The sequence below is a fragment of the Pangasianodon hypophthalmus genome, chromosome 2 (genome assembly GCF_027358585.1).
Source record: "Pangasianodon hypophthalmus isolate fPanHyp1 chromosome 2, fPanHyp1.pri, whole genome shotgun sequence".
NCBI lineage: Eukaryota > Metazoa > Chordata > Actinopteri > Siluriformes > Pangasiidae > Pangasianodon > Pangasianodon hypophthalmus.
In genome coordinates, this window is record NC_069711.1 from 29,303,693 (window position 1) to 29,316,669 (window position 12,977).

General features: G+C 39.5%; 1 protein-coding gene across 2 annotated transcripts; it reads right to left on the minus strand.

Moving 5' to 3' along the window:
- Positions 1 to 1,737: 1,737 nt before the first annotated feature.
- si:zfos-323e3.4 (volume-regulated anion channel subunit LRRC8E) lies at positions 1,738 to 12,889 on the minus strand. 2 transcript variants are annotated; one of them, XM_026933235.3, is made up of 3 exons: positions 8,668 to 12,889; positions 6,864 to 7,012; positions 1,738 to 4,376 (listed from the first exon to the last, which is right to left on the minus strand). In XM_026933235.3, exons 2-3 carry the CDS (start codon positions 7,002 to 7,004, stop codon positions 2,088 to 2,090), a joined length of 2,430 nt encoding a protein of 809 aa, XP_026789036.3. In that variant the 5' UTR covers positions 7,005 to 7,012; positions 8,668 to 12,889; the 3' UTR covers positions 1,738 to 2,087. The 2 variants fall into 2 exon arrangements, with proteins under 2 accessions (XP_026789036.3, XP_053088016.1); XM_053232041.1 differs by having other exon boundaries at positions 6,864 to 7,015.
- Between the last annotated feature and the right edge of the window lie 88 nt (positions 12,890 to 12,977).

A 12,977-nucleotide genomic window follows, 5' to 3' on the forward strand; every position in this document is an offset into this window, starting at 1 on the left:
TAGCACTCTACTCATGAGTTATACTTTAAATAATGGCCTTGTCAGTATTTCTGACTGTGTACAAACCATGATTGGCTTGTACGGTTTTAGTCAAGAGCATCTCCTATTCATGACCAGTTTCTGCCACATTGTTACACCCATTTATGACTAACACTAATCATCAAGAAAAGTTGATCTTCACTACCTGACTTTAGATCAAGATATCCACAGGACATGGGCAGAAACCTAACCTGATTGGCTAGAATTGGGTAGAATCAGGGAAACCCTGAACCTTAGCAAGTGGCATCTTTTGCTTTTGACATTGTACTTGGATGAGTTAGCTTTTAAGTTTCAGCATGGATCCAGACATTCACAACTGTCTACTACTGGTGTGTGATCCAAAGTCCTTTCATATAGTTGAATCTCCTCTAGTGAGTCATTTATGTCAATATGCCTGAGATGTTGATCTAAATGCTTTCACTAGTTACTTTCACTATTATTTTGAAATGAATGTTGTAATGAATTGTACACTACATGCCAAACAAATATTTCTGCGTAGGCACATACTGCTTAGTTGTGGTGCAGGTACTACGTGCTGCAGGTTGTTGGCTGGCTGAACTGCATTCCAGTATTGGGCTGTGAGTCAGATTCTACAGAGTTCAAATTTTACACCAGTATGTCCTGTTGGAGTAATTCACTGATGTTACTCATGAGTGTAACATTGTGGTGAAATGTGCAAAACAATGGGCAAGAAAAGAAGAGCAATAAAAATGTGTACAGGTAAAGAAACCTAGAAACTCACTTTTGCTGTATTAAAACATCTGGAAGAGACATCTCTCAAAGTGATATTTTATTTCTGATGTCACCTGTGACACCGAGGCCCTGACTTTAAGGTTTGTAAAAACTCAGGCAACTTAATGGTCTAGGGCAGATTGTGCAAAATAGTACATGCTGTCCAGTTTTGCATGTTTGTCTTGATGAATATACAATTTAGGATATTTCTACCTAAAAGGTGCAAAAATACAGGGGAGGATAAATGTAAATATACCACTTTATGGCCAAAAGTATGTGGACACCTGACCTTCACATCCATATATGATTTTTCCCCCAAACCGTTGCCCCAAAGTTGTAAGCATACGGTTATATAGCGTATATAGTTGTATATGCTGTAGCATTATGAATTCCCTTCATTGAATCTAAAAGGCCCAAACCTGTTTTATCATAACAGTTCCCCTGTACACAAAGCAACATCCATAAAGACATGGTTTGCCAAGTTTTATGTGGAAGAACTCGAGTGGCCCAATCCCTGATCACTGAACACATTTGGGATGAACTGGAACGTCACTGCAAGCCAGACCTTTTCACTTGACATCAGTGCTCGATCTCACTAAAGCTGTTTTGGCTGAAGGAGCACAACTCCCCACAGTTACATTTGAAAATCTAGTGGGTTTGCAATGGGCACATATTGGTATAATGGAGAGGTGTCCACATACTTTTGGCCTGGTAGTGTAGATTCATTTAGCACATGCAATGTTATTTATTAAGGCTGAAAATTCCTTTGGGGATGGCAAATTAATACAACCAGAGTCCGTGTATTATATTTGCAGCAGTCCATTTCCACCAGATGGAGACAAAATTATACCATTCACTAGGTTTTAAAGTGTGTTTTAAAATGGTCAAAAGATTTCTTGAAATAATGATGTAATATAAACTTTTTGATAGAATGTAATAGAATACATAATAATAATAGGTAGAATATAAAGTGTATAAAAACATTTTATTTCAAGAAAGGTACAAACTTTTTCAAAGGCACTTCAGTGGAGCAATTAAAATAAATAATATTCACTAATTCTATCTACTCATCTGAAATGCAGTATAAAGTATGTGTCCGTGTCAGGGGTGACTAAGATTTATTTGACATGTACTGTTTGTTTTCCTACACAAAGATGTAAATAAATAAAAATAAATTAGTCAGGCCCAAGTTATATGACATGTTTCAACTTACTCAGCCTACAAAGTATTCTAGAACCAGTGGTGTATCTTTCTTTGTACTGAATATGCTCTGGTTTTTCCCAATTCAACTCATCAAAGGTAAGTCTATCTTTAAATCACCTCTCCTTTATTCTGTCTTTTACGTAAGAAGGCAACATATCAATCAGACTCTCCTCTACGATGAGCCCAGTCAACTTCAGTAGGTTGCAGTCACCTATCTCAACAGGCAAAGACTCAAGCCTGTTAAACTTTAGTTCCAGACACACCAAGTGAGCCAGGTTCCCAACCCTCGGAGACAAAAAAGCAATTCTGTTATTCCCCAGCTCAAGAGTCCTCAGCCTCTTACAGGAGAACAGCTCCTCTGGGAGCACTTCCAGTGAGTTGTAAGCTGCAGAAAGGTGCCATAGACTCTGCAGGATACCAATCTCAGGGGGCAGTGAGGTGAGTTGATTGTGGGAAAGATCCAGGTGCCGAAGCTTGGTGCAGTAGCAAAGATGAAGCGACAGCCTATGAATCTTGTTCCAGCTCAGGTCGAGTGTCTCAAGTGAGCGCAGTTTGTTGATGTGCTCAGGGATGTAGCGGATGGAGTTGTGCCATAGTCTGAGCGTGCTCAGTCGGCGGCAGTGCTGCAGGCTAAGGATCTCCTCCACAGTGGTAAGCCTGTTCTCTTTCAGATCCAGCTGTTGCAGATTAGTGAGGCTGAAGATAGCACTGGGGAGGCGCTCCAGTTCGCAGCCAATCAACACCAGTGTGGCCAAGTTTGCCAGCTTCTTCAGACTGCTGAAGGCATGCAGCCTGCTGCCCTCGTTGTGCACGCATAATCTTAGCAGCTGGCCACCTAAATCCGCCACACTGGAAGGGATCTTGGCGAGTTTACCACGCAAGGTCAGTACACGAAGGTTCTTGAGCTCCCGCAAGGTGTCTAAAGTGGCGCCACGATGGAGCTCATTGGTGAGTGGCCCACTCAGGTGGAGCTCTTCCAAATTTGTTAAAGTGTACATCCACAAGGGGACCTGCTCCAGGTTGCCAAAGGTGAGGCGGAGGACTTTCAGGTTCTCTCGTAGGTAGGTGAGGGCTTCTAGCTGAAGTCTGGCAGGACAGTGAATGAGGGACATTTCCTGTAAAGCTGCAAGTTGGGTCACTGTACCAGGAATAATCACATTATTGATCTGTTCCAGCTTCAGAGATTCCACTTCTGGCACATCGAACACAGTGCTGGGTAAGCCTGGCAACATGAACAAGTGCAGTTCTAAGCGGTCACTGGCATTCCTTGAGAGACGTGTGCGGAGTTTCTTGATGGGCCACTCATGATTGAGGTTCACCTGACTCAACCTGCTCTCACTCACTTCAGAGAGAAATACAGCAAAGCGTTTAGAGTAGAGAGGGTCGTACTGATCACTGAGGTGCAAGAGGAATGCAAAGTCATTTTTAACGTCAGGGATGTCGTTGATTCCTGTCTCCAGACGTACATGCTCGAAGGAGTATGCTTTCAGTGGCCGATGGAAGAGCCAGTAGAGAGAATAGATACATAGTAGTCCATACACACCAACAAATCCAATGTAACAGTAGGCTAATTTCGAGAAGAGGTGTGCTTTGTTGTTATTACAGCAGAACAAACCAAAACCAGTCAGGTCAGGCGGGACTCTGCAGGTCACCACAATCTCAATATTTGGTACAAGCAAAACACTATAAATAGTGATGATGGCAAATTTTAGCACCTTGATTGAGGTCTGGAGAACATACATGAGGTAGAGGAGGTCTGCCTCTTCTACATGAGTCTGAAATTTTCTCACCTTCTCGAACAGAGCCTTGGCCTGCTCACCTTCCTTTTTGTCCAGGACAGATGTAGCATGCTCAGGCTCCAGCCCATTCTTCTCCTGGTCAGACACAATGGACGTAGAACGAATAAAGGCAGCAGATTTGTCCTCCTCATCAGGGCTTTCGACTGCCGATGCTTTTGCTGTGTTGTTTTTCTTCCATGTGACCATGTCTTCTCTCTCCTCAGATACCTCACTAATTGCTCGAGTGGTCCAGGGGGAGTCAAAGCACTTCCCCAGGATCGACACAAACAGCTCAATCTTGGACGATGTCCCAGGGAATTTGAACCAGAAACTGCTTGCTACCATAAAGATCATGGTGTGGATGACCACAAGGTAGGGGAAGTACTTGCCATACCAGTGCACTGCCCTTTCGTAGCAGAAACTGTTTATGAAGATGTACTGGTGAATGTCCAGGTTGTTCTTTCGGCCGAACACCTCTACAATGTTTGGGGCGATGTTCTTGGTGATGGCATGCTCCCACAGACTCTCATTCTCTCTGGGTTTTTGGAGGTAGCTACAGTCCATCCTTTCATCTGAGTCTCCAGTGATGCGATCAGGGAGACAGGAGATCTTTTCCTGTGTCAGCTATCAAAAGAGAAAAGAGAAACAAGTCATATCCACACATTTATCATGTGGTTCACACCATTTAACATTCTGTTTAATTATACCACAGCTTTGCTGAATTCTCAAATCTGAAGGTATCTGACAGCTCCAAAAGTAGTTCTGGGTGTAATTCAAACATATTTAACTAAGAAAAACATATAATGGTTAATATGGTGAAGTATTTATTTAACATTATGGAAAGAGTCTCCAGTGTCATAACGTCGTAATTTTTCCACCATCGGAGAGTCTTCTGGACAGAGGACTTTGGCTTTTTGGGTTCTCAGTAACATGAGAAACTCTCTATTTTCTAATTAACTTGAAGAGAGAAAACACAGAGGCTGGTAAGGGAACAGATGTTTATAGCTGTTATACAGTAAGTGATAATAAGAACTAACATTCTTAAAACACTTCGGGACATGCTGTTATATGAAAATAATCTACAGCATGCACTGTTGTGTTTTATTCCTTACAAACATGGAGGCAGTTGAATGACCAGCGCTCTCTCCCACCCTCAGTACCACAACTGAGGTGAGACCCTTGAGCAAGGCACCGAACCCCCAACTGCTTCACGGGTGCTGCAGCAAAAAAAGGCTGCCCACTGCTCCGGGTGTGTGTTCACTACTGTGTGTGTGTGCACTTGGAGGGGTTAAATGCAGAGCACAAATTTTGAGTATGGGTCACCATACTTGGCCACAAGTCACTTCACTTCAACATAGTAGCTATGGGTGATGACAATCTCTATATTGAGATATCAATAAATTAATGTACATATATCATTAATATTTCCACATCCTTGATTAACTCCATTGTTACTCACAGTACTAGTCTGCTAGCTTATTGGAAGTTAACATCTATTTTTTAATCAAATCAATTGATTTAATTCTGAATGTAGTTCCTAACAAAAACGATTCATGAACTTATAGTTTTCATTGGCTTTCTGGTGTTTTGTTGGTGTTTTGCTGTCAATCAGCAAAACTAAATACCATGATACATACAGGGTATTGTGAAAACATCTTCAAGTATGGTAAGCTCTTATTTTCTTCTCCTATTGCCTACTAGATGCTATTCAACCAACAAGCAGCATTTGAAACATGGATTACTTGCAACTACAAATTACTTGCAACTCTCCATTTCTGCACACATAAGAATGTTCAGAAATAAAATAAATCTGCTTTACTCAATCATTTAGTGGTAGGTCTAGATGGGTGCATGGAGCAGGCTTATAATATCTAATATAAGATCATATGAATGAAATATTAAGCCCTGGAGAGCATCTAATCCAATTCTATTTGAATCTAGGCCAGGACAGTGCAAAAAACAGGCAAGACTCTTATGCCTTACATGCACTAGAAGGTCAGTCTCACCGATAGGAACCTGTGAATAATGTTTAAATACTGGGAGTAGATGTGAGGTCCGAATTTTCCCACACATTACACCATATTTAGTCCATAATTGAGCCAACTGATGTGCCTTATAGTTGTTTTTATTTCACTTTTTGTCCCACTCTCTCTCTTTTGGCTTTCGTTACATTATTCTCCTTTGTCTCTTGCCAGGCCACCTCTGTAAATAATTTGTTCAGAAGTGGCTAACCTGGTTACATCATTGGAAAAAAACAGTATGCCTCCCACAGTAAATAAATTGCTTAGCCATTTCACATGAAGGCAGTAGGGAAGTCAAAGTGACGTAATACAAGTACACGAGAATGCAATGAATGTATAATTAGAAATGAAATATAAACCACAGATCCCACTATTTTTTAGGAAATCAGGACCAGCATACGTAACAGGTCTTGCTCATGGACGGTCATCGTAGAATGACTCACATCTGCCAACATGCTTAACCTTAAAGTCAACAGTACAACGCTTGAAGGCGCCTTTCTGACTGACTGACACATAATCACACAAACCGTTGTGTTGAAATATTAGACATAAAGTACTTGCCCACTAGTAGAGTCTATTGGCTGGTTAATTTTAAAATGATGGTTATGTTGGGTAATAGGATATATATAGTTGTACTCACTTTTCCATGATTTAATAACCAACTAAGATATATGCAATGTCAGGGGGAGAGAATATATGCTAGAATATGCAATCTGCAATCTCAGTAGATTAAAAGGCCAACTGTTACCTATTCCATGACTTCACTAATATTTCCCAGATGTTTTTTTTTCCCATTTCTAGGTGTTTTCTTTGATAGTGAAACTTTGACCAACTTATGAATTTGCAAAGCCATTTTGTAACTGGTTAATAACAGATCTAAAATGACTTTCAAGTCACCTTGTCTCAGACTTGCACTTCTGATAACTAGACAGGAACTGTTAATACACTATAGAAAAGAGAACATAATCTCTGAATACTATCTGAATGAATAAACAAAACACCAGTCACATGACTTGCTCTCTTATCAGAATTAAAATGCATGAGCAGTATGGAGGAAGTTAAGTGAATATGAAAGGCAAAGGTTTAGTACCTGCATGGTACATCCAAAGACACCGATCATTAGCATGGCTATGCACAGGTACTCCGAGAAGACATCCCACCATGGCTTTAGAACTCGGAACCGCGGATTTTGTTCCGAGGAAATGTTCCGGAATTCATTAACTGGAATCATCCTGGAATCTGCCGATCAGGTGGAAGGACATAATTCAAATTGAAACAAAATTAAAAATAAAAATGCTGAAATATGAAAATATCAATATGAAATATCACAAGTATTGTATATCTCTGTAAATCTCAATATTTTTCACAGGGTTTCAAATATGGCATTATAATGAAAAGTCTTTATTTAATATCAGAAAGCAGTTCAGTGATGAGTATGTAACTGCTTTTCAGACCAAGAGCATTTTTGTGTGGAAGAGAAGCTTGTGTAATGTAAAGGAATGCTGTCTGTCTATCAACCACAGAAACTAAACAAATTCCATTATCATCCATCAGAGTAGAATGACTGGTTTTCAGAGACTGTTGAAGGAAAGCTTCAGCAGCTTTTCATAATATTGCTTGTACTGGGAGTATTCAGTAGTAGATTTATTCATTCATTCATTTTCAGTAAGCAATTTAACCTCTGGACCAGTAACCTCTGGTTTGGGTCACGATCGATCTGGAGTCTATCACACTGGGGGTGAGGTGGGAATATATCCTGGATGGGACAACAGTCCATCATAGGGCACCGTGCACACACACACACATTCACATGTTAATTCACACTTAGGGCAATTTAAATTAGCCAATCCACCTATGGACATGTTTTTGGGAGGTGAGAGGAAACAGGAGAACCCAGACGAAACCCACCCAGTCACAGTGAGAAAATGCACAGAAACTCTGCACAGACCATAACACTAGGTCACGATTGGTTCCGCCTCCATGCTGCCCTTCAGGATTTGATGTCTTAAGGTATTTTTGGGTGTTTACAGAAAGACGACATATATGATGATGGTGTTTTTATATTTTGGGCTGGATCACAGCCATACTGTCAGGAAAAAGATATGTAGTGGTACATTTTTATTCCCCAATGGATAAACAATGTAAGTGTTCTCTTGAATGTACAACACTGGTCCTATTATATACCTTGATGAGGTTTTACATGTACTGTATAACACCTTAGTAGAATTGAGGCGCAATCAGTAACATTGCCACCACCACACTGACCAGGACAGAGCTTACTGAAGATGAACGAATCTGTAATACCACTAGTTCCTTTAACTAAAGATACCTCCGACAGTTAGGGTACATTCCCAGTGACACGTGGTATCTTTGTTTTTTATGAGATCGCATTATTAACATAAGGAAGTCAGCATGCTTTTGAAGAACCAAACTTATAATAATGAGGTAACTTGTGTATGTCTGAAAGCTCTGGCCAAATCCAATCCCAACAGTTCTTAATCTGAATTACTTGTACATGCTTTACTTTTACAGGATTTACAGCAGCCCAGTTTTGCAGAACCCCATGTTTTGTAGAATTGTTTCCATAATGGTGCTTACTTCATTAAAAACTTACATACTGCCGCTTTAAGCAAGTGATACCAAAATGTGAAAGTTTCCTCTATTGAATAAAGATATCCTATTAAAATTAGTTACATGAACATTACCAGAACAAGTTTAGTGACAAAAATACTACTATAATCCTTCATTTAAACACATTTAGGTGCAGTACAAAGTGTTGTTTAAGTGTATATATTTCTTCAGAGCCTCAGAGACACAGATATAGACGACTATGTAAAGTAAACGACATGAAATGATATTTAAGTAAACATAACAATCCTCAATGAGCAACATACCTGCTTTTTCTCACGTGTTCACCATTTTCACTAGTCCCTGTACCTTCATCTAATTAGTGCTGCTCCATTTCTGTTCTCTCACTGAGTCTTGGGGACTGCCGCCGGCGCTATTATAATCAGGGTTGCCAGATTGGTTTCGATGGCTTTGTAACCCAGTCTCGCTTTAAACACTCTGCCACACTGACATGAGCTCCAAACTGAACGGTAACAAGTGTATACTAATGTATAAATCTACGTAGATATACTGTATCTAAAGTTATTCTTTTAATTCCAGTTGTCAATTGATTATAACATCATTAATGTAAACCAAAGCCAATCTGGCAACATGAGTGGTGATGCATGAAGACAGTACAGTAGGTGTAGCTGCCTGTAAGCTACAGAAACTGCACATTTGACCTCTTTCTCTGAGGTAAAAGTGATATTTCTATGTCGTTTCTGATTAGTAAAAACAGAATTCTGACTCCAGGCAGGATTTTATTTTTTTTAAAGAGACAGAAAGTGCTGGAATAACCGTTTTCCGGCTTCACCAAACGTACTATTCTGAAAGTGTAGGGCTACTTTGCTAAGTTGTAGGCTAGCTACAAACCCAGGACAGTTTAATTCAAGCCCCAGTGAGACTAAAATAAAACCAAATGATGACTCTGGTATCTGGATATATTTCTATCGTCCCACCGTGAAATTCACTACCACTCTGTGACTAACAGGCTGATGTTGCAAACAACAAATCAGTCACACATCCTTCAAACATATTTTTTTTCTTTTTAAATCTTGGCCAAAAAACAAAAACAGAAACACAAGAATCACTTGTGAGTGGGTGAGTGGCGCCATCATGTGGTGAAATACACCTTGTGTTTTATTGGCACGCTTTACTTAAACTAGTTCTTTTCCTACATCAAACAAATGGTTTGACCTAAAGGTCTCATTAAACAGTTAAATTAAACACTATAACACTGAAAACACAACAAACCCTACATGATCCCATTACATGATTTTCTATGGCTGGCATTTGCATAAGGGGAACATGATTGGCTCGTATGTTTTATGACACAATAACACTGGCCTGTGATGTATGTTCCACACTAGCTCAGACTTTACAGCTTTTCAGCAGCACTAAATATGGTCAAACTGTTATAGTGGCAGTTTTCACACTTTGACAAGTGTGTGCACTCCAGTTAACTCCCCTAAAAGAGTTTAATCCTTTTATAAATAAGGTTTGGGGTAACTTCTCAGGAGCCAAGCAAGAAACTGCATGCTTTCACATCAGTATGCCAGCTATAATCTGACATTGCATATGTATCACTGTATGAATTATGTCTAAATACTGTATGGGGCTTTTGACATACAGTAGATATAAAAAGTCTACACACCCTTGTTAAAATGTCAGGTTTTTGTGATGTAAAAAAAAATGAAACTAAGGTAAATCATGTCAGAACTTTTTCCACTCTCAATGTGAAATTACAACGTATAAAAATTAAGTGAAGCACTTACAACCTAGTTAATTAACCTAACCTAACCTAGTTAACTAATAACCTAGTTGCATAAGTGTGCACACCCCTAAACTAATACATTGTTGAAGCACCTTTCGATTTTATTACACCACTCAGTCTTTTTGGCTAAGAGTCTATCAGCGTGGCACATCTTAACTTGGTAACATTTTCCCACTCTTTCTTGCAAAAACATTCTAGATCCATCAGATTGTAAGGGCATCTCCTTTGCACAGCCCGCTTCAGGTCACCTCACAGATTTTTAGTTGGATTCAGGTCTGGGCTCTGGCTAGGCCATTCAGAAACATTGATCTTCTTTTGGTTAAGCCATTCCTTTCTTGATTTAGATGTATGCTTTGGGTCATTGTCATAGTGAAAAGTGAAATTCCTTTTCATCTTCAGCTTCCTAGCAGACACCTGAACGTTTTGCACTAAAATTGGCTGGTATTTGTAGCTATTCATGATTCCCACAGTTCTGGCTGAAGAAAAGCAGCCCTAAAGCATGATGCTGCCACCACCATGCTTTACCGTGGGTATGGTGTTCTTTTGTTGATGTGCTTTTTTTGCACCAAACATACCTTTTGTAATTATGGAATTATTATACCTTTTGGAATTAGTCTCATCAGACCATAACACATTTTGCCACATGGTTTGGAGTGATTTAGTTAAGCTTGGAGTGATTTAGTTAAGCTTTTAGTTAAGAGCTTCAGTCTATCCACCCTACCCCATAGCCCAGACATGTGAAGAATACGAGAGATTGTTGTCACATGAGAAAGTAATCAGTACTTGTCAGATAGTCCTGCAGCTCAGTTAATGTTCCCATAGGTCTCTTGGCAGCCTCCCTGATACGTTTTTGTCTTGTACTTTTATAAATTCTGGAGGGACTTCCTGTTCTTGGTGATGTCACTGTGATGCTCCATTTTCTCTATTTGTTGATGATAACCTTCACGGTGTTCCATGATACAGCTAATGTTTTGGAAATTCCTTTATACCCCTCTCCTGATCAATACCTTTCAACAAGTTGATCTCAAGAAAAATCTACAGAAACAGCTGATGTTTATTTGAGGTTAATCAGAATAATTTTATTCATGACAGCTGTATGATAATTACTTTTGAACATGAGATTGAATGTGATTGGTTCATTCTGAACACAGTCACATCCTCAATTATAAAAGCGTATGCACACTTATGCAACTAGGTTATTGTAACTTTTTTTTTCTTTTTCAATTTTTCCCATTTTACCCTAAAATGTTTTTCTAATTGTTTTTCACTTAATTTTTATATGTTGCAATTTCACATTGAAGGTTGAAAAAGTTCTGACATTTATCTTGGTTTCATTTTTTTTACACCAAAAAAACCTGCCATTTTAACAGGGGTGTGTAGACCTTTTATATCCACTGTAAATGGTGGTTGTAGAATGGACATTAGCTGGCTCAAGTCACAGAGCTGAGCTGAGCATCTGTGGGCCTTCTTTTACCTTTTAACCTTCTGTTCTCTGTTATCACAAAATCATTTCTGCAAAGGCTAGGACTAACCCTAGGGTTTTAAATTTTTTTTGTAATACAATGACAGTGACTCAAATGACTATCTGCTGGTTGCCATAGATTGGGAACCATTAAGGGTTCTCAACTCTCACATCCAAACACAACTAATAAGCTACTAACCAGTCCCTTGACGAGCTGTATCAGGAGTGTTGGGAACGCTTATTTAATGGATCACCTGATTTTAGAGTAGCATTGCCTCATCTAGTCCTCAGGAACCCCCAGAGTCTCCACATTATTGTTCTCTCTCATTCAGTGTTCTCAAATTACTTGGCTCAGGGGTCTGGGAAAAAGCTAAAATGTTTACTCTGTGGAATTCCCTGTTTTGGAAATGCCTAATGAAAAAAAGGTTTCTTTATCTTCAAAATCATTTTACTGACAGAATGAGAAGATGAGATTACGTTAATTCTGTGTCCGCACATGAATGAGCCCTTGGTGCAAAAGCGTTGAAGCAGTAAACATCCTGATAATTAGTTACACAGTATACAGACATTATGATATTCTGTGCTCAGACTATTGTACTGATCAACACTTTTAACCCTATTCTATATAGAGGCAGCATTCTTTTTTTGGCTAATGCTGGATGTATTCGCCAGTCTTATCAAGCACTTAAGGATATAACAGAACTCAGTGCTCTTATGTTATGGGGTGCCAATAATTTGCATCACGTGGCTTTTTTCTTTTTTTTTGATATTTTGTTTCTTAGAATAAGGGCTAAATTTCTCAATTTTCAATGAGATTAAGCAGTATGGGTAACCCCTGGTTAGGCATGTTCCCCTACTTAAATTGACATTTTTGCTTTTTTTCCCCCTCCATTCTGTTCCTAATTTGGTCACCTGCCATTTCCCACCCACCAGCCAGCTCTCCCTTCTCATACAACAACTAACAAGCAGGGAGGTTGAAACATGTGGAGACATGAGACATGTGACATGAGACATATGACATGAGACATGTGCTACTAACAAGCAGAGAGGTTGAGACTTCCTCTGAGACATGTGAAGAAAAACAACCACATTTTTTCCAACAGCTGCTAATGTGTCCCAGGGCCATGTAAAACACTCAGAGGAAGCGCTATCTACCCTGTTCTGCATACATGAACACACAGAAACCCGCAACTGGCTAGTGTCACTGTGACTGACGGGAAAGAGAGTATGCCATCCCTCCAATGCAATTTGCTCCGTTGGCTCCTGGACACGGATGGCTATTTGTCTTTTTTTTGTAACCAAAGTATACATTTTCATTCATGAGGAAGTTGCGGTGTCCAAAAGTATATCTTCAATTACAA